The sequence below is a fragment of the Taurulus bubalis genome (genome assembly GCF_910589615.1).
Source record: "Taurulus bubalis genome assembly, chromosome: 1".
NCBI lineage: Eukaryota > Metazoa > Chordata > Actinopteri > Perciformes > Cottidae > Taurulus > Taurulus bubalis.
This window is the reverse complement of record NC_136589.1, coordinates 44,914,248-44,932,285: the sequence shown is the minus strand read 5'-3', so window position 1 is coordinate 44,932,285 and position 18,038 is coordinate 44,914,248. Positions and strand designations below refer to the sequence as shown.

At 42.2% G+C, this 18,038-nt stretch overlaps 2 protein-coding genes across 2 annotated transcripts in view; one reads left to right on the top strand and one right to left on the bottom strand.

The window, feature by feature from the left end:
* The window catches only part of rbks (ribokinase), a gene marked incomplete at its 5' end in the record, with an annotated part of 29,772 nt that extends 20,210 nt beyond the window's left edge, over nt 1–9,562 (top strand). The window contains 2 exons of the mRNA XM_079216719.1: nt 1,028–1,216; nt 8,866–9,562. Coding sequence (XP_079072845.1) covers nt 1,028–1,216; nt 8,866–9,039 — 363 coding nt within the window. The 3' untranslated portion in view covers nt 9,040–9,562. The remainder of the gene's footprint in view (nt 1–1,027; nt 1,217–8,865) is intronic.
* On the bottom strand, nt 9,084–10,828 carry mrpl33 (mitochondrial ribosomal protein L33). The gene is made up of 4 exons (XM_079216730.1): nt 10,726–10,828; nt 10,286–10,304; nt 10,098–10,204; nt 9,084–9,709 (listed from the first exon to the last, which is right to left on the bottom strand). The coding sequence occupies exons 1-4, from the start codon at nt 10,745–10,747 to the stop codon at nt 9,660–9,662; spliced, it is 198 nt and encodes a 65-aa protein (XP_079072856.1). The 5' UTR covers nt 10,748–10,828; the 3' UTR covers nt 9,084–9,659.
* Between the last annotated feature and the right edge of the window lie 7,210 nt (nt 10,829–18,038).

Here is an 18,038-nt window from a genome sequence, read left to right as displayed (position 1 = left end):
TTAGTAAAGTAATTAGAAATTAAGTTGCATTGTCGCTGCAAATGAGGAAAAATAAAGAGACAAGCTGACGCGTGTTACACAGCAATACACACTGAAACTCATATAAGGTGTCTGCATTTTGAGAAAGGAGGCTCTGATTTGCAGTGACAGCATGTTGTGTTCTCAGGAGAATCATTTAGCACATCAAGATTTGTGAAAACTGAGCCAGAGCAAATAGATACAGTAGAGCCATGCACTCGCCTTTAATCACCAGAAGAAGAAAAGAAGAAAAAAATAGCGTGGCTCGTCTCTCTATCGAGGGTGCCACTTACTCTGGAGAGAACTGCTGCGGTTCTCGGGTTTGCCTTGAAGTTCCCTCAAACATCAGCTGTGGAGTCCTGCTTGGTCACTGTTTAGTCATCTTGAAGCCAGATGCAGCAGCGTAGTCAGAGAATCTACTCTGAAAATGTTTGGCCCGCAGACTGCTGACGGATCCAGCAAGTCTTCACCGAGCGAATGTGTTGGGAGTCCGTCTGACCACAGTCGGCGTGTAATTAAGAGCTGACTCATCGCAGGACTGTTAATACAAGAATGGGAACTCACGCAAATAGGCAAAAGACTCGTAATGGACTACTAATTAGGGATCCTTGGACATAGTGAATGCTTGTGATGTATTTCACTGGGTTTTTAGAAAGGCAGGTTTTAAGTTAATTCTTTTCGAGGCAAAGATTCAAGGCCTTGCTCTGACTTCTTGCGTGTTACACACATGCCGTGGTACTAGGTGTTTGCCGAGGGGAATTTCCATAATGCATCCTCCCAGTGTCCCGCTGTAGTGCTGGTTTGGCCCTTTGTATAATTTAAACTCCTAACCTTTGATTAACTTCACTCATTGACCCAGAAACAAAGACTTGTAGAGAAGAAAATTCAATTATTTTGATTTTTAGAACATACATTTTTTATCTTAACAATCAGCTAAATAAGAGGGCGTCCTGAATGTGGTTACACAGTATTGTGTGTCTTCTGTGACTTACCTGCGGTCTCCACACAGGCTGAGCTGCTGACTGGTTCCTCCGTAGCTAATGTGGAGGAAGCACATCGGGCCGGCAGGGAGCTGCTGGAGCGCGGCTGTGGGTCAGTCATCATCACTTTGGGACCCCAAGGCTGTGTGGTTGTCGAGGCGCAGGGGTCTACCTCCAATCATGTTCAAACTACCGCAGCCGCAACTGTGGATACTACGGTGAGCGTGGCATGATACATACATGTATATGGTAAACATTTTTTTGTTCCAAAAATGTCAGAAGGCAATGAAAATGTGCTCATCATCCAATTTCAGAGGCTCGAACCGGATCCAAGTTTAGCGTTTTTAGCCACGCTCGCGGCATCGCAATATCAGTCAGTTAATCGGTCTCACCGACACTGTGGTCCACTCTGTAATATCTAATAATAACTCTGTAATAATGTCATTTTTTGTGTTGTAGAGCTGAAACTGTGAGGCGATTAGTCGATTAACAGAAAATTAATCAACAGCAATTTTTAAAAACGTTTTCAAGCAGAGCCTGAGAAAATCAGGCATTTAAAAAAAAAACTTTTCTGCCTTTCTTTTAGACCAAACAGTGTTAGAATCACAATGTTTAGCATTGTCATTGTGAGCATGTTAGCATGAGCACTTAGATTCAGATACATAGATACAGATACTACATTTTAAAAGTTAATGATAAAATGAAAAAAGATTGTAATGTAATCTTTTTGTAATATTTTACATATCATTATTAATGATAATTATTTAAATAATAACCTTCAAATAATAATAATTTAAAGAAGATCATAAAAAATGATGTCCATATGTATTTTTATTTGTAGGTTATGACTGAGAGGAAGGTGATGGCTCTAATGGTATTCTTGAAAAGGAAAATGTTTTAAATGGAAAGTAATGTAACCCAGCCCACTTCTCACTGGAAGGAATATCTTTAAAAGTGTTCTTTCAGCAATAACAAAGGAACGTATTATTCCATAACAACACTTAATATAGAGTACTGTCATAAAGAGCTTTTATCTGCCCATTTATCTGGTGCCCCTGGTACTGTGAGCTCTAGTGGAGCAACAGATCTGTGCGTTGCTTAGCGGACCGCTTTGAGATCACCGTGGATGTGGTGACCACCGGCTGTTTCCCGTCCTGAAAGGAGGATTCTAATCTCTTAAAAGAGGCCGGCGCCTCTTGACTCATTTCATACCGGCCTCTGTGGCTTGTTTTTGTCACAGAAAGCCTCGGCTGGATGTTTGCGTTTCCTGTCTCTCAGGGTTTTTTTGTGGGGCCAAATACGTCATCGCACCGAGGTGTTAAACACCACTTTGTGCAAACCAGGTTTGATTAAAGACCGTTTTAAATGTTTGTGTAATGGCTTATTTTACTGAATGGTTCCCCAGGGGGCTTTTTAAAGCGCTATAGTTTCCGAAGGCTGTTCCTCATGCACCATTGTAAGAGAAACTTGAGTAAAACAATTACAAGCGTGCGCTCTTAGGTTTTACACGAAAGCCACATGAGATATTGCGAAAGTCGGGGGAAAAAGCAGAGAAGAAAGGTGGTTTTAAAAAAAGTGAGTGTCGGGTGTGTGTGTGTGTGTGTTTTCATACACACTCCAAAGGAACTGCAGTCGAACCAAACAGCGACGCCTCACTTTGGCGCTTCAAAAACCAAAAGGGCTCGCTTCGTTGAACGGTGTGCGACCTTCCTTCGCGTCCCCATCGAAGCGGACCCACATCGCCACCGTCATTCACCTTCCCAGCAGCCCCCCAGGAGCGTTCACCCACCACCCCTTCCCCTTCTCCCCTCCCGTGACTCACCTCCTGGGCTTGCATTAGTCAGCAGAAAGCTGTGGTCGGGCCTGCTGCATGCAACCCCCCCACCCTTTCTGTTCTTTGATGGGCCCATAAATTCTAGAGTGTTTAATTCTTTTGGACATCATAATCCCCTCTTCCAGTAAGGCCCTTTTTTTCTTTTACTTTTTTACTGGAGCGGGAGGGGGAAAAAAACAAACAACAGGTTGTTATCAAGATCATTATTCACTTCTGTGAGCTCGTTCTGGCAACACATGCTCTCTTTAGTTATGATTACCTCTTCTGTTACTCACCGTTATGATTGTGTTTTCTCCAGCGGGAGCAGAAGAAATGTTTTTGAGACCTATGGCGAGACTTGTCGTCACCAGGATTGTGCCTTTGCTCCCCAGTTCTACTGGTATCGGGCTGTGATTTGAGGCTCCGATCCCCCTCGATATCAACACAGTGAGTCACTTGCGGGTCCTCGCTCTATTCGGCGGGGGCCAACCCAAACCCACCTTCCGATTCTGAATGCGCTTCGTCACTTTGTTCCGACCCGGCCCAGACGAACCTTCTCTTTGATTGATCCAGCTCGGCTTAGTGGTGTGCCCGCTGCGACTGTTACGTCATCCGCTCCTCCCGCAGCTGTCTGAAAAAAGACATCTTACATCTCACAAGCAATGGTGGGCTGGGTCAGAGTCATGGATCCGGATGAACAACAAAGTAAATCATCTACTGTGGGTCTTCAGCATTCCGCCGCCCTTCATCCATTTGTCTTAAATTGAGTGCAGGCTTCCCTAGCTGAGATCAGAGCCTTGGCTTTTTTGTGTGTGTGTGTGTGTGTGTGCTGTGGCCTCATCTAGCTGTCCACACACACTTGCAACTTGTTAGCCCCAGCAGGACTTGGGTGGCCTTGGTTTCCACTGCTCCGGGAGGTCCACAGTGTAGGGAGAAAAGAGGTAGACAGTGCTGTCCAAACCAGACATTACAGCTGGGTCTGGACAGTCAAATTATTCCCAGGTTTCTCCTCTGACTGAAGACGTGGTTCCTTCCCAGAAGGCCAAAGGTAAGGGAATACCTCCTGAGCGTTGCATTCCCCAAAACTCTGCAAACTGCAGGTCAGCATGACCAAGTGAGAAAAAACTGCCACTTCACCATGTTTTAATGCACTGCACATGCCACAGCAGCTGCTGTTAAGCAACCAAGATGTGAGGACCGAGACAAAGACGCGAGAGACCCTGATTGGTCCAATTAGATGTGTTTCTGATCTCTGAATCGTCTCCCCGTCGTTTCTTCAGACGACTCGTCCCCGGCTGTTCGTAAAAGTCTCGCTCTAAGCTTCCGGACGCGGAAGCCACTGTGAGTCACACGCTGCCCGTCAGTTGGACTTTGGAAATCACTTTTATAACATATTTTGATCATAACTATGAACATCCAGCATGATATGAGCAAGATTTCCCAAAAAGGCCTTCTCGAGCCGCCCCCGGGTTTTTCCAGATGCTTCAAGGCCTAAACAACAACCTACAGAGTTGTAAGACCTCTCTTTGTAAAGGTAATGACCTAAAGAATGAGAGTCTGCAAGAAAAAATCATAACAAAACAAAGCCTTGGGGAGTGTTGTTCGGTTCAAAAATGTAAAAGTTATAACCTTTATGCCTAAACACCATGTGGGTATTAAAATTTGCATAGATTTCTGCTGAAGACATGTGACGCGTTCTAAGAAACCTCGCACGACCAAGGAAGCCTTCAGAGTCGGAAAAAGTCAAAGCGAGTGGGAGAAAATAACAGTCTGGCCGCATTTGGATTTTTCAGGTACTAATATACTACACACAAGGATCTATCTATTAGACTCCTGCAAGCTCGTAGGGTTACGAACAAGTGTCTTTTATTTATTTATAAGTAAGTGTACTTATTAACAATCTAGTGAAACGTTATGGCCGCCGCCGGAAATGACAGCGAGGTTATGGGGTTTATGTAATTACATAAACTTAACGGTAAGTTACATTTTTTCTGTTCGGATAGAACTCTTCCCACAAGGCTTTACTGTATTTCAGCATTTTAAATGAAGTTAATCAACGTTGTGGTCCCGGAGATGCTTTAGGAAACGTCACTTGACTTTTTTCCTCTTTTTGTTGTCCGATAGTGGGCGGGCTGAGCCCTTTCTCTGAGCCCGTTTTCTGAGTTCTGCCTTTTTTCTATTGGTTCTGTTTTTTGTTGTTTTTGTTTTTTGTCTGTCTGTTAGCGCTCACTGCTGTGGTGTTTCCGCGCTGCACTTTCCAAAGATCACTTGTCAATCAAAGCTTGTGGGCGCCGTTGGCGTCTTTTGTCCTTGGGCTCTTTCCCCGTTGACGGACTTCTGAGTTTCTGTGTGCGCTTTTTTTGTTTGTCTGCACAGCCGGGGAGGTTATTGCTGCTTGCGTTGACTATTCAGTTATTCTTCTATTTCTTCTAAACACGCGTCACTAAAGCTGTTGTCAGAAGCATTTTAAAAAATTTAAAAAAGGTCACTTCTCTGGTGCCTGTTTTGTCAGTGAAAGCCTACCAGACACAAAAGGGTTCCGAACAGCCAAAGGAAAGCTTTCAACGTCTACAGGGTCGTCACTGTTGTGTTAAATGGACCTAAGGTCATTCGTATTTTTAAAATTTGTCATAAACCGGGAATAAATACACTTTTGATCGACGGAATCAAACTGAACCCAAGCTATCAAAGTTCCAGGGGAAGTTGGTAAGCTCCTCATCTGCCATCCCAATGTCTAACTCCAGCCTGAGTACCGGAGGGGAAGAGGCGGAGGAGCGGCACGGAGGTCAAGACGCGGCGGACGGAGCCGATCCGGCGAGAGCATCACAGCTCATCCGCGGCAAGCGCTTGTGTCACTTGATTGACAGGCCCCCAGATCTAACCTTCACCAAACTGTGTCGAGGGCAGGGGTGGCGGGGGCTGAAGGGGGTAGCGCTTGTCAGCCTCGTTGAGCTTCATCCACTAGATCCAGTAGCGTCACATGCCAGTCTCAGCGGAGGAGACGTTAGTAAGACGGAGAGAGAGGTCGGAGGGTGACCCGCGCAGTCAAGTGGCCGAAAGTTTAGATCGGAACAGTGAGGACTTGTTTCGTCAGTACTTATTTGACTGTGGATTGGCTCACTAAGAAATGACATATGAAGTCATAATGCTAACACGTTCACCGTATCAACATTGAAGTGTTGCATTTGCCCCCCAAGTAACTGAAAGGTGTACTAAAACAAAGCTGATGCTGTATTTTTTTAAGTATAAATTGTGGCGTATAATGATTCTATCGAGAGTAAACACTAACTCATATGCACAACATACTTTTTTTTCTTTACCTGTATTATCTGACAGGCTTTTGGCTGAGGACCATTTCTAGATAAGGGAATTTGAGGACACTTTTCAGCACATTTTTGACTGAACCAGACCACACATTGTACCTCACAAAGCTGCACACAGGAATGAACCCAGAATAATGACATCATATATACTTACAATCATTTGAAAGTGGCGGTACTTGGTAATAAGCAATACTAAGCTGGACTGAAATTATTCAATGCCAATTTTATAGTTAGGTATAATGACTACCTAAATATAAATTCAAAAATATATTATCTTTATATATATTCCATCCCCCCCCCAACCTCCCTTTGCACAACTTTAAAATCTTTTATTAGGTTCACAAATTAATATTCAAGGGCCTATTACCTTGGATCATACGACTCAAGATCAACTCCATTCAGGCTAAATTAGTTATCCTTAAAAAAAAATTATAAAAAAGACTGTAATGAGTTTCACCAAAAATGTCCAATTAAATCCAATGTTTTACAAATAATACTAACTTGGAAAATGACAAGCTTTTGAAATTTCACAACTTGCCATCCGGAAATTTAGATAACTAATAATAAATAAATGGTTTTCATAGGAAGAAAATTAAATATTCAGTCTTGGTTAAATGTTACGTACTTGTGTTACCTCTGTGACACAGACCCAATTCAGGCACTCATGTTGCTGCTCCTCCAAAATAAATGTCATTTGTATTAAATTATAATATTGTCTAAACGTAAATACAGTTTTTCCCACTTTGAAAAGAATACAAATCTGAGCTTAACTGATATACTAATATGTATCAAGAATTTAACAGTGAGAACTGTGGACTATTGCCGAGTTTAGCCCTTAATGCTCGTATTAGAAAGCTGTTTCGACCCAACCCTGTCGTAGTCCGACGAGACAAAGGTGGTTGTTTTGACAGCGATGGGGTTGAGGATTAGTGGCGTGCCAACAAGTGACTCAAAACGTAAAAGAAAAATGAGAAGAGGAATGTGCAAAACAAATAATGTATCATTTTGACTATGAAGACAGAAACGTTCCATTTTCTATGAACTAATACAGCCATTGAGACGGTGCCCCCTCACTGTACTGCACCCAAGCAATCAACCCCCACTCGTCAACGCTTCAACCGCAACGTGTGAACTGGGAGACGGGCCAGAGGCCAAACCGGTGGGACGGCCTCACCGAAGCCTTATTTCCTAGCGCCGGCCTTGTGTTGTGGCCCGGCCCAGCTACCAGACAGAAGACATAAACACACCATGGCTTTAAAACATGGAAATCCAGCAGGCCTGTGAAATGTTTCAGCTCTGATCTCACTCTTTCCAGCATCTCTCCGGGAATCACACCAGTGGCGTGCAGCGGGGGTGGGGATGCAATAATGGCCTTTGAAATGTCAAATCGGAACGCTTTTCTTTTTTCTCTCCTCCCTACATTGCTTCCATCTATCACCTGGTTCATAGAATGCTTTGGATGGTACTAGTTTCGCTACGTGTGAAGTAAAACGCGTCGCCTGGGCCCGCGCCCTCCAGCGGCCCCGGCTATCTTGTTTGGCCCCCTCTGTTTCCCGGGTGCCCTGAGTCGGGGTTTTTCTTTTTTTGTCGTTGCCCCATGTCACTGAATCATCGCTGCTCAACAGACAACCCTACCCCTGACTTCAAGGGTTACTTTGAGGTTGGAGGGTGAGGAAGGGAGAGAGTGCAATGAACTCTTTTGAGAGCCTCTGTGATGAGTAATGGAGCGGGCTTGTGAGAACCAGCGTCAGGGGGGGTGGTGGTGGGGGTTTGTGGTTAAACATGAGCGTGTCGCCACATACCATTATGCCTTTTCCCATCAGCGAGCCCCCCCTCCGACCAGGGCGTTGACTGCACATTCCTTCCTATCAATAGACGATGGAAAAATGGATGGTTTATCTATTCAAACAGAGTAATGACTGACACAGTGGCAATGCGCTGTGCAGCCGACTCTGAAAAGCAATCAGTAAACCCAGTGTTGTTGTTTTTTTTCGGTTTGTTTGTTTCTGATTAGAAAGGTTAATTTATCCGTTAGCAACAATTTAGGCCATTATATTGTGTAATGTCATCGTTGGTCTTTGTTTCTTCTTCTCCCAAGTCATTTGAACAGACAATGCACTGAAGAGTGTTTCCTTGTCATTTCGTGAACTCTGCTTTTCTAAATATTAAAGGACGCTCTGTAAATAAATCTGCATTTAAGATGCTTCTTCCATCTAATTCATCATTCTACAGGAAGGTTTATGTAGTGACCGTAGTACAGATGCTGCTCTGAAAGGGCTGATGGAGACATCCTTTTGAATGTTACTGAAATGAGTGGAAAGGGTTCCACTCATTTCAGTAACATTCAAAAGGTAGTTGAGACTTCAGGAAGCAACACAAGACTTGAGAAAAGCTAACAAATGCCATAGCACCCCCTACTGTTGACTGGTTATTGATTTATTTTTTCATGTTGACTTATTTACATACCTGCTCATCCCGATATATTTACCGTGTCCTTAAATGCTTCAAAACACAGTATGAAACATTTGAAAACGATAAAGTTTGAGATGAATTATATAATCTTTACATGGATGCAGGGCTGGTCTAATTACTCCTCACAAACCAGCACTGCAGCCTACTCAAGGTTTTATGATTCTGCCGAGTCGGGCACAGTTGCAGCATTACACAGTGGAACGGCTTGAACCACAGGTGGAATTTAATAAAGCATTCTTGTAATATTGTTTCTTCTCAGGGCGCTGGAGACAGCTTTATTGGAGCGCTGGCATTTTACATGGCTCATTATCCCACAATGCCTCTGGAGGAGATGGCCCGCAGAGCCAATCAGGTGGCGGGAGTGAGTGTGCAGGCTGTTGGCACGCAGACGTCTTACCCCTTCAAAAAGGACCTACCAGCTGAACTGTTCTGAGCAGCTAATCAACGAGAAGACCCCAGCGTTAATGCACCAAATCTGAAATGGCTCTCGTTGACCCTGTGAACTCAACGGTCATGAAATGAGCTGCTTTTGAGCAATGCAAGAGTGCACAATACTATGAGCGTGCTGAGGATTGTTTATGATGTAATCAATGCTATTGTAATATAAAGCTGACTTCACTTTGACTGTTAACATAACAGACATTAATGTGCTGACAAGCCTGCTTACAACAGACACTCAATAGTTTTTAACTGTTTAATAATTGACAAACATTCTTACAATTAACCCAATCACATTTCACAAATGGTTTCAGTTGAAATATAAAGCTGCAAAACACTTGACTGAGTCGTAATCAATGACATGTTCAGCTCCAATGAGTAACATTACTTTTATAAAGATGTTCTTGAAGCTCAGCCGGGTTTTGCGTCATGCAGATCCGGTGCAGTGGGTGGACTAGAGGCCTTATTTTTTGCAGATCGCCGGCAGAAATCTTCTGACAACGCATCGACCAGCCAAACCGAAATGTTGACCGCTTGTATAATCCATGACAATAAAAAACAAAAAGTCTGTTCAAACCGAGCAGGTTTATGTTGTATATATATTTTGGTGCATTTTCAAATCGATTTGATCTTCCTCTTCTCAAAAAACAGGACGTGCTTGTTCACTGCAAAGACAGAAAGAGTCGACTTTAAATGAACGGAATTAATACAATGAGAAGCTTGACCTTGCAGCTGATATGATGTAGAAAGGGAAAGCTTTAGCTTAGAAAGAAACATTTAGAAAGATTCATGGTATTGATTTATGACATTTGGTTATGGAATATACACAGCAACATTATCACATTAAGTGATTACCAAACTTTTACAACACCAAACCACGAAAGTAGTAGCAGTGATTCATTGTAAATGACCTGGACTGAGACAGATATACACAGGTGCTGTTGGGAATGGCTTGAGCATGGCTTAGTCCTGTTGTTGGTTTTCAGCACAGACTGGGTCATAGCATGCATGCTCCATCTGCAGAGCACGGACAGCTGCTTGTTCATATCTTACCAAACGGATCGTGTTTGCGCAGCACCATTTTCTCTCTGAGACGGTTCCTCTTCGTGTTAAAGAAGTAGCCCGTCCCTGCGGCACTCATCATCTGCACCAGGAGGGTCCTGGGAGAAAATGACAACACGTTGACGCTTTTCTAGGAAACTATAGCAATGACACAGATGACACACTTTGATTCCACTTACTTTGATTTCGCCTTGGCCACTGAAACACGGAAAAGGAGGAGAGGATGGGTATTACAAATCAGATAGATTGATGCGATTAATGATAAGCAAACTAGACACATACTATTTATGAATGTAACGTCTTTCATGGCAAAGTATTCCGGTTTACAGATAAATTAGCCAACGGCTAGCTTAACGACAATTAACCGCTGGGTAACATACACAACAGTGATAAATAAAGTGACAACTTAACGTTGAAGGCGCTACAAAACACGAAAACGCAAGTAACGCTGAGTATGGACAATGCTAGGTATTGTTGACTGACACCAAGAGTAGACAGCTAGCGGTAAGTTAGCTCACGTTAGCTAAGTTAAGGTTAGGTTAGAAAATAGGTCACGTTGACAACACTGCAGACGCATGCACGCGACTCTTTCATCAACGACATTCGTTGAAATACCCACAATTTGCGGTGGTAAGAAACATGTTGGAGACTTTGAGCCGTTAGACGAAGACAGCATTAAAACATAACGATGTTTGCCAAGGTAAGTCACATTGGGAAGCCCGTATATCCGGTTTGTCAAGCACTTCCGGGTCCCCTTAAAGGAGCCGTTCAGCTGAGCGCCTGACAACAACATGAAATCCACTATATTGATTGATAACCCTTCCAGCCTTTTATAACATTGTTTTTGTACTTTTATGTGTTCTTTGCATGTATTATAACTTCCAACCCACTGACCAAAACAAGTCTTTTTTCTGCTGAAGGCATTTGTCAAGTTGTACAAATGAAAGTAGAAATAGGTAGACTATACAGCATCTGCTTGCGTATTGCTCCTGGTCCTTGTTGTCGGTTTGGGAGACTTTGCAGACTGTGTGTGTTTCAACATTAAAACTAATTAAGGTCTGAGCTGAGAGCATTTAGAAGACTACGATGATGATTGAGCGTGGAGGAGGAAGTTGTTTGTTTGTTTTTTGTCTCGTACAGCCAGTTGAAGAGTCTCCGTTTTTATCCTTCCAGTGTCTAAACAGACAATCGGTCTCAGAGGGCGCTGAGTTATTCCCGTCCATGTTCCTTATTCTTTTGCAGTACAAGCGGTTGCCATGAGAGCAAATGAGCATCTGTTATGAATGTACGACCAAGATGGGTCAAATAAAGCTGTGGTGGATGTGGCCTTCATCATTTTTTCATCTACTTTGCTATGTACTGAAGTTTTTTTTTTTCATGCAGTTGACTCATCTTCAACTCATTTCACTTCAACATGAATAACCCAAATAATGAAAGCCACAATGGACAAAGATTACAATGTCACTTGATGTTGCTGCTCATCACATATCATGGCCTCAGGGAAGCAACTCAGGTTTCATGAAAATATCTCACTTTTTCCCCTTTAAAATACCTAGGCAGATGAATGGAACCCATTAATGTCATATTAGAAATCCCCTCAGCCCCTCAAAGAATAGTAACGTAATATCCTTTTGTCTGGTGGCAATGAAAAATACACGTGCAACAAAATGTTAGCCTGCCCTAAATCAAAAGGTATTCCATATATATTTCATAATAATACAACTGTTTACCTGATAGAACAGCGTAAAAAAAAAGTGTAATATGCAGTCAAATAATGCAGAATATAAACTAATCTACCTCATTAAACCCACCCAATAATTATTTAACATTGTCTGCAGTGGTACTGCTGTTATCATTTGATCTGTATTAAGTCTGTATTTGAATTTTAACTACACCTGTAATATTCTTTGGTTAGTTATATGTCTTTAAGACCCAATTTCACATCACGTTTTACAGACTGTCAATGTCATTTTCCACTAATCTTTTAATAATTCACCTTTAATGTATGTAGATGTTTTATTGAGGGATTCCTGGAAAGATAATTATGCCATTACTGTATTGTTTGCTACAGTACTTAAACGTTAAGAGAACCAACATAAAAACACTAAAGGCCATTCAGCTATCTCCAAAGCATCCGGTGTATTTTGGTGTATTCCGCTGTGTGTCGTAACTCGGGAAGGACAATGCCGGAGACAAGTGGATTAAGAATAACGGTTTATTTTCCTTCACAGCTTCTCTTCATCAAAAGAAAGCGGATCCGGTGTGTATGCGACACCGTGGTCCCACTAGTGCATAGATTAGACGAACAAAAAAAAAGGTAAGTGACTATGTACTAATGAGCCTAAATGGAGCCGTATTGGTAAACCCAGTGGGGGAAAGTCATGCATTAAAGCGGAAATGAACATGAATGTTATTGGACAGGCCCAGGAGCGCTGTAACCAGGCAGGGAGCAGCTGTCAGGATGTGAGTGGAGGAGCTTGCGTCACTAAGAGATAATTCTGAGAAGGAGGCTGAGACCACTAGCTCCAGCTTCAGCTTTCCTCCTCCTCCTCCTCCTCCTCCTCCTCCTCTACCACCACCACCACCCCACCCACTCAGCGCTCTCCACAGCCACTCCGGACGTTAGCTACTCTTTCCTTCTCCCATTTTAACACACTTGTGTTCTTCCGTCTACATGCTGTTTCTTTTAAATTGCCACCTATTATGTCCCAGCTTCTGTAACACTTACGTGCTCGAGTCTATTTCAGATGCTTAAGCTCAGGTTGTAATCCCCAGCGGTTTACAATAAGGGTATATGGTTCAGTGTCTTGCCAGGGTTGATATTTGGCAGTTTATAATAAGAAAACAATTGAGGGAGCACGAATCAAATTTGAGCAGTAATTAATTTACAAGTTAAGATCAAAGAGAGTTCATGGACAGATTTGTAAGTGCAGAACAAGTTTTGAGAGCGAGCAATTGGCCAGAACTGTGAGTTTAGATGTTTTAAAGTATAAGCCTGTGAAACGTGTTAATTAAATGTTGCCCTATGGTCACAATCTAAAGACCTCACAATCTGCTATACACAACTGGAGGGAACAGGGCAAACTCAAAACTTGTTTTTACACTTACCAGTCTGTTTGACCTTTAAATGTCGAATTAGTAGGGTCCCTGCTCTCACTCCCAGTGCTTTCGACCTAATACATTTCCATTTTAACCCTCAAACACTTACTCCACACGTTTACTTGGTCAATCGTATAAGTTGTTAATTTGTAAATAGGGTACTATGACAGTCTGTCAAAGAAAATCACGACGTTGTACATTCTGTCTGGAAGTCAGATAAATCCACAGTAAACAAACCTATTGGAAAAATATAAAGTTGAGTTAGGGTAAACTCTTTATAAATGACCATATTCAGGTAAAAACTAGTATTATTAGCATTGTAAAAAATGTCTATACGTGACATGTATTAGAGCAGTGTGACAGTAGGCCACTTTGAGGTATAAAGAGATAAAGATAAACATAAGCAATATTTAGCTCAAGCGGTGTTGCGCCATGCAACTGTGTAAGAAAATGGCCAAATCTAAATGTTCACTTCATAACCAAAGCCCTAGCTGATTATAATTTGTGTTATTAAGCACCATGGGCAGCTTCACAGCACACGTACGAAGACACAGAACAACCCTTCCAACAAGCCTCAACTGGCATATTATTAGCTGTCACAACAATGGTTTGCTGTTCATTTGACCTAACAACCCGATCGCAGTAGGTGACACGATGACTCACAGACACAGAGTCAGAGGCATCAAACACCAAACACACTGGTTCACAACTCCCCAGCTTGCGTCAGTACAATGCTGATTAACTGTTACATAAAAGGAGGGAATACATAACAAGAGGTGATTACGTCGTGTTTTTATCCCTCCACCTCACCGCATCCGTATCTTTACCTCTTTATCTCTGCAACGCATAATCTGGTTTGACCTTTAAAACATGGAAGGTATACCCCGCCTACAAACAACATTTGTCCCCATAGGAGGAAGGCTACAGGGATGTTCAGACCAGTGGCGGCCGGCCAATAGAGGGCCACGGGGCCTGGCCCCACCCACCTTGAGCCACCAAAAAAATATATACATTTATAATATTGTTAATTATAAAAATTATAATAATATTAATACATTATACAAATTGTCAATATTTTTGTTTTTGAGCTATGGAATATACCCAGTAATATTTGTAAAATAGGATACCTGCTCAAAATATACGCTTTCCTGCTTGTCCTCTCTGCTAGTGCACGTCTCTGCTGCTAGTGCACGTGCTGGGGCCGAATCGATTTGACCCAAGGAAGACGGGTCTAATACGCAGTTTAGCCAATCACTGATTAAATAAATGAATGAGTGACTTACAATTTATCCAATCAGCGCCCTAAAAAAGACTTCCGGAGGGGCCATTCTCAGTTGGCCCAAGGCTGCGCGTTCCCGTGTCTCGTTCTCATCTCGGCTCGAGTGTTCTTGTCTTCTCGCCGCTTGTCTTCTCGCCGGCTTAAACGACATGACAATGGAACATCCCAGCACGAGCGCTACTCTTGCAAGAAGACTCAACCCGAACTCGATCAAATCTCTCCTCCAAGAACCGTTTGAGAGAAGAACTATGGCGGAGAAACTCCTGGTGAAACAACTGGGCCCAGATCAGCCGCCTGAACTCAGCACAAGACAACAGACCGCTGTGATGGAAGTGTTGGACTGCACGCTGCTGTCGGTTATAAGGGATGACATTCTGGAGGAAATAAAGAACGCTGATTTTATCACCATTCAAGCAGAAGAGATGACTGACATTTCCACCCACTGTCAGCTGATGCTACGCTACATCGACGCTAACAGTAACGTTGTAAAGATTGCATAAGCCGGTGTTACGGTATAACAGGCGACCGTGTTAACTGATGACTTTCTAGATAAGACGTAGTTGAATACTGTGCTGTTTAATTTTTCAATACAGTGTAAAACCTTCTCATATACATATACAAATCAAACAATGCGGCTTACACGGGGACAACTACATGTTGTCTTCCTCTTCTCAACAGCTGTCGTAACTACGAAAACGACTGAAAGTCACCAGCTAACACGGTCACCTGTTAAACCGAAACACCGGCCTCTGTTACGGCACTGATAAAAGAGGAAACATGTTTGTTTATTTTATTTTACACTAAGTGCTGTACTGGCAATGGAACACAGGTTTTAAATGGGATTGTTATTGTTATTATTATTACTTTTATTTTGTCGGCTGTGTGTATATAATGTGACCGGGAGGAAGTGACGCGAGGGGTTTGCTTTGGTCGGAGTTCTGACGTCTGGCCGAAGATGTCCTTATTATGTCAGTGTTGGAATAAATGATAAAAATGTAACTGCAAAGTAGTAATGCGTTTTTGATACCTTTTCTTTGCATTGAATCATACTAGGATGTTTGCTGAAATTGATTGGCTGGCCCTGCCACTGGTTCAGACGTTATTATTAATGTATAGTGTGGCTGCACATAATGGAAAAATCTAGCAAATTGAAACCCCAAAAAATGTAAAGGAAACTAAAAGACTAAATAATATGAATTAGCATTGCAACCTTCATATATCCTCGGCTTAAATTGAAAGCCTTCGTCATGCATTCTTTTCTTCATCCAAGCGGAAGAAAATGATATAACTCCTTCGAACACTATGAGGTTACCTGTGAAGTACCACAAGGATACATTTTTGGACCGTTGCTTTAGTATTAGTTTGCTACCCTTGGGCAGTGTCTCCTGATGACACCAGGCCAATCGCCTCACTTTTTAACTGTAGATATAAAGGCTCGGATGACACAAAAATGTCTACAGCTCAACCAGGAAAAACAAATACGAACAATTGGTTCAAAGTCTTAGAGAGAGAAACTGGCTGCGAACACAGTAGTATTCAGATCACAAAAACAGCATTTTCTCATTTAAAGCCATTTCTTTCATTTCTTACACTTGAACCCTCAATCTTCTGATTCAAAGTCAGACGCCTCAGCCATTAGGCCACGTGGTCTCAAAATATCCACTTTTCACATTTCAGAAGTGCCATGGTTCATTTGCAAAGTAGGACATAGCTAAAAGTTGTACAAAGACACACTGCAAAGCTGGCCTGTTGTCTTTTCTGGAAGAGAATTTTTGTAAATGATAGACAGCTGGCTTCACATGTGAGATTCAGTGGAAATATACTTGATGATATCTATTTTTTCAGAGAATAAGTGCTGCACTGGATCATACATTGAAACAGCCCCTGCAGCTTTAAACACATTCCTTTTGTTGTAAGGCTTTTGCTGGCCAGTATGGGGATTGAGCCCATGACCTTGGCGTTATTAGCACCACGCTCTGACCATCTGAGCTAACTGGCCCTCTTTGGAATATTTTATTCAACTCAATTAGTTCCAGAACTAAACCAGGATTGAACGCCCAAAATGCGGTCAGTTTTGTATGAACAATCGGGTGCAAGCGTCTGTCAGCTTGGCTTGGGCAGCGTTGGAAGAAGATATCTTAAAATATATTTCAGACTTTACATGTGAGTGGAAGGAACATATGTTGGCAACAACATTGCCCAGACCATTTTTCATATGATCTGGTGGAAGCTTGCAATTACATTAAATTTAGCAGACACAGCAACGGGGAGCAATTAGGAGTTAAGCGTCTTGCTCAAGGACACAACGAGGTGGACTGGCAGAGCCGGGGCGTGAACCACCAACCCTTTGATTGAAAGACAGGCATGCTAACTACTTAGCCACAGATAGCCAATGAGAGACAGCTGGCTTCGCGTGTGAGATTCAGTGGAATTAATGCCACTATACGGGTTGATATCTATTTATTCAGAATAATTCCATCGATCTTCTTAAATACCAGATCATAAATTGAAACAGCCACTGCAGCTTCAAACCCATTGATTTTATTGAACGGCTATTGCTGGCCAGTATGGAGATTGAACACATGACCTTGGCGTTATTTGCACCAAACCGGCCCTATTTTCACAGTTTTATTCACCTCAATTAGTTCTAGAATTAAACCAGGATCGAACATCCAAAATGTAAGGAGTTTTGAAAAGGATCAATTGGGTGAGAGCTGCTTGGCTTTGGAGCGTTTTTAGAGGGATAGTTTAAATAGATTGCCGACTTCACATGCAAAGGTCATTGCGATTCAATCCCACTTCATCCAACCAAATCATTCCACAGTGCAAAACACTGTCTATCCCAAATTTAGAATTACAACTTGAAACATAAACTATTGTAGAAGTAGAAGTAAAGAGTAGTAGTATTATTATTGCATTGTCCTCAATTTGGGCAAGAAACAGTCTTCCACAAAGTTCCTTTGAATTAGACTTGAGCTTTTGACATGGAAGGTATTCAAGAGCATCTCACCTTCGTCATGATTGCTATTTGTATCAATACTGTTTTATAATAAGCAATTTTAGACACGTTTTGAAATACCCATTGATGGGCTGTGTGGGGGTTTATTTATTTTTTAATTAAACTGATCATTGATGTTGAAATCAAGCTAAACTGTAGATCTTCACCAGTTGTAGGTGGTTGATTTGATTACATTTAAAATGGTTCATTATGCTTTTACTCCCACTTCTTCACTCACATTGCAGTGCTGATAAAACCATGATGGGTTCTGTCGCCGTGTTCTCAAATTCTGTCTGCAATTCATCATCAGTGAGGCTGTTCCAGAAAATGCTGCTTGATCACATCACACACTTGTCTTTGCTTTCTCTGGAGCTTTTAAATCGACTTGTCTTCATCTATATATCTTACTGTAAATCCAGCTCTCCAAGATCTTTTGGAATTCTCTCCCAAGGTGGATTTTTGCTTTCAGCTTGACCCAGATTTGACTGTTCATGTTCGGCTTGCAATGAAGATCTAATCTCTTGTTTACACGGCGCCACACATCTAATTTTTGTTT

Bases quoted from the DNA above. Each gene is read 5' to 3' on its own strand.
- mrpl33 (XM_079216730.1), bottom strand. From the start codon at position 10,747: ATGTTTCTTACCACCGCAAATT. The intron at 9,710-10,097 runs GTAAGATATGAA...CTGTCTTTGCAG, and splicing joins GCGCAAACACGATCCGTTTG to TGAACAAGCACGTCCTGTTT.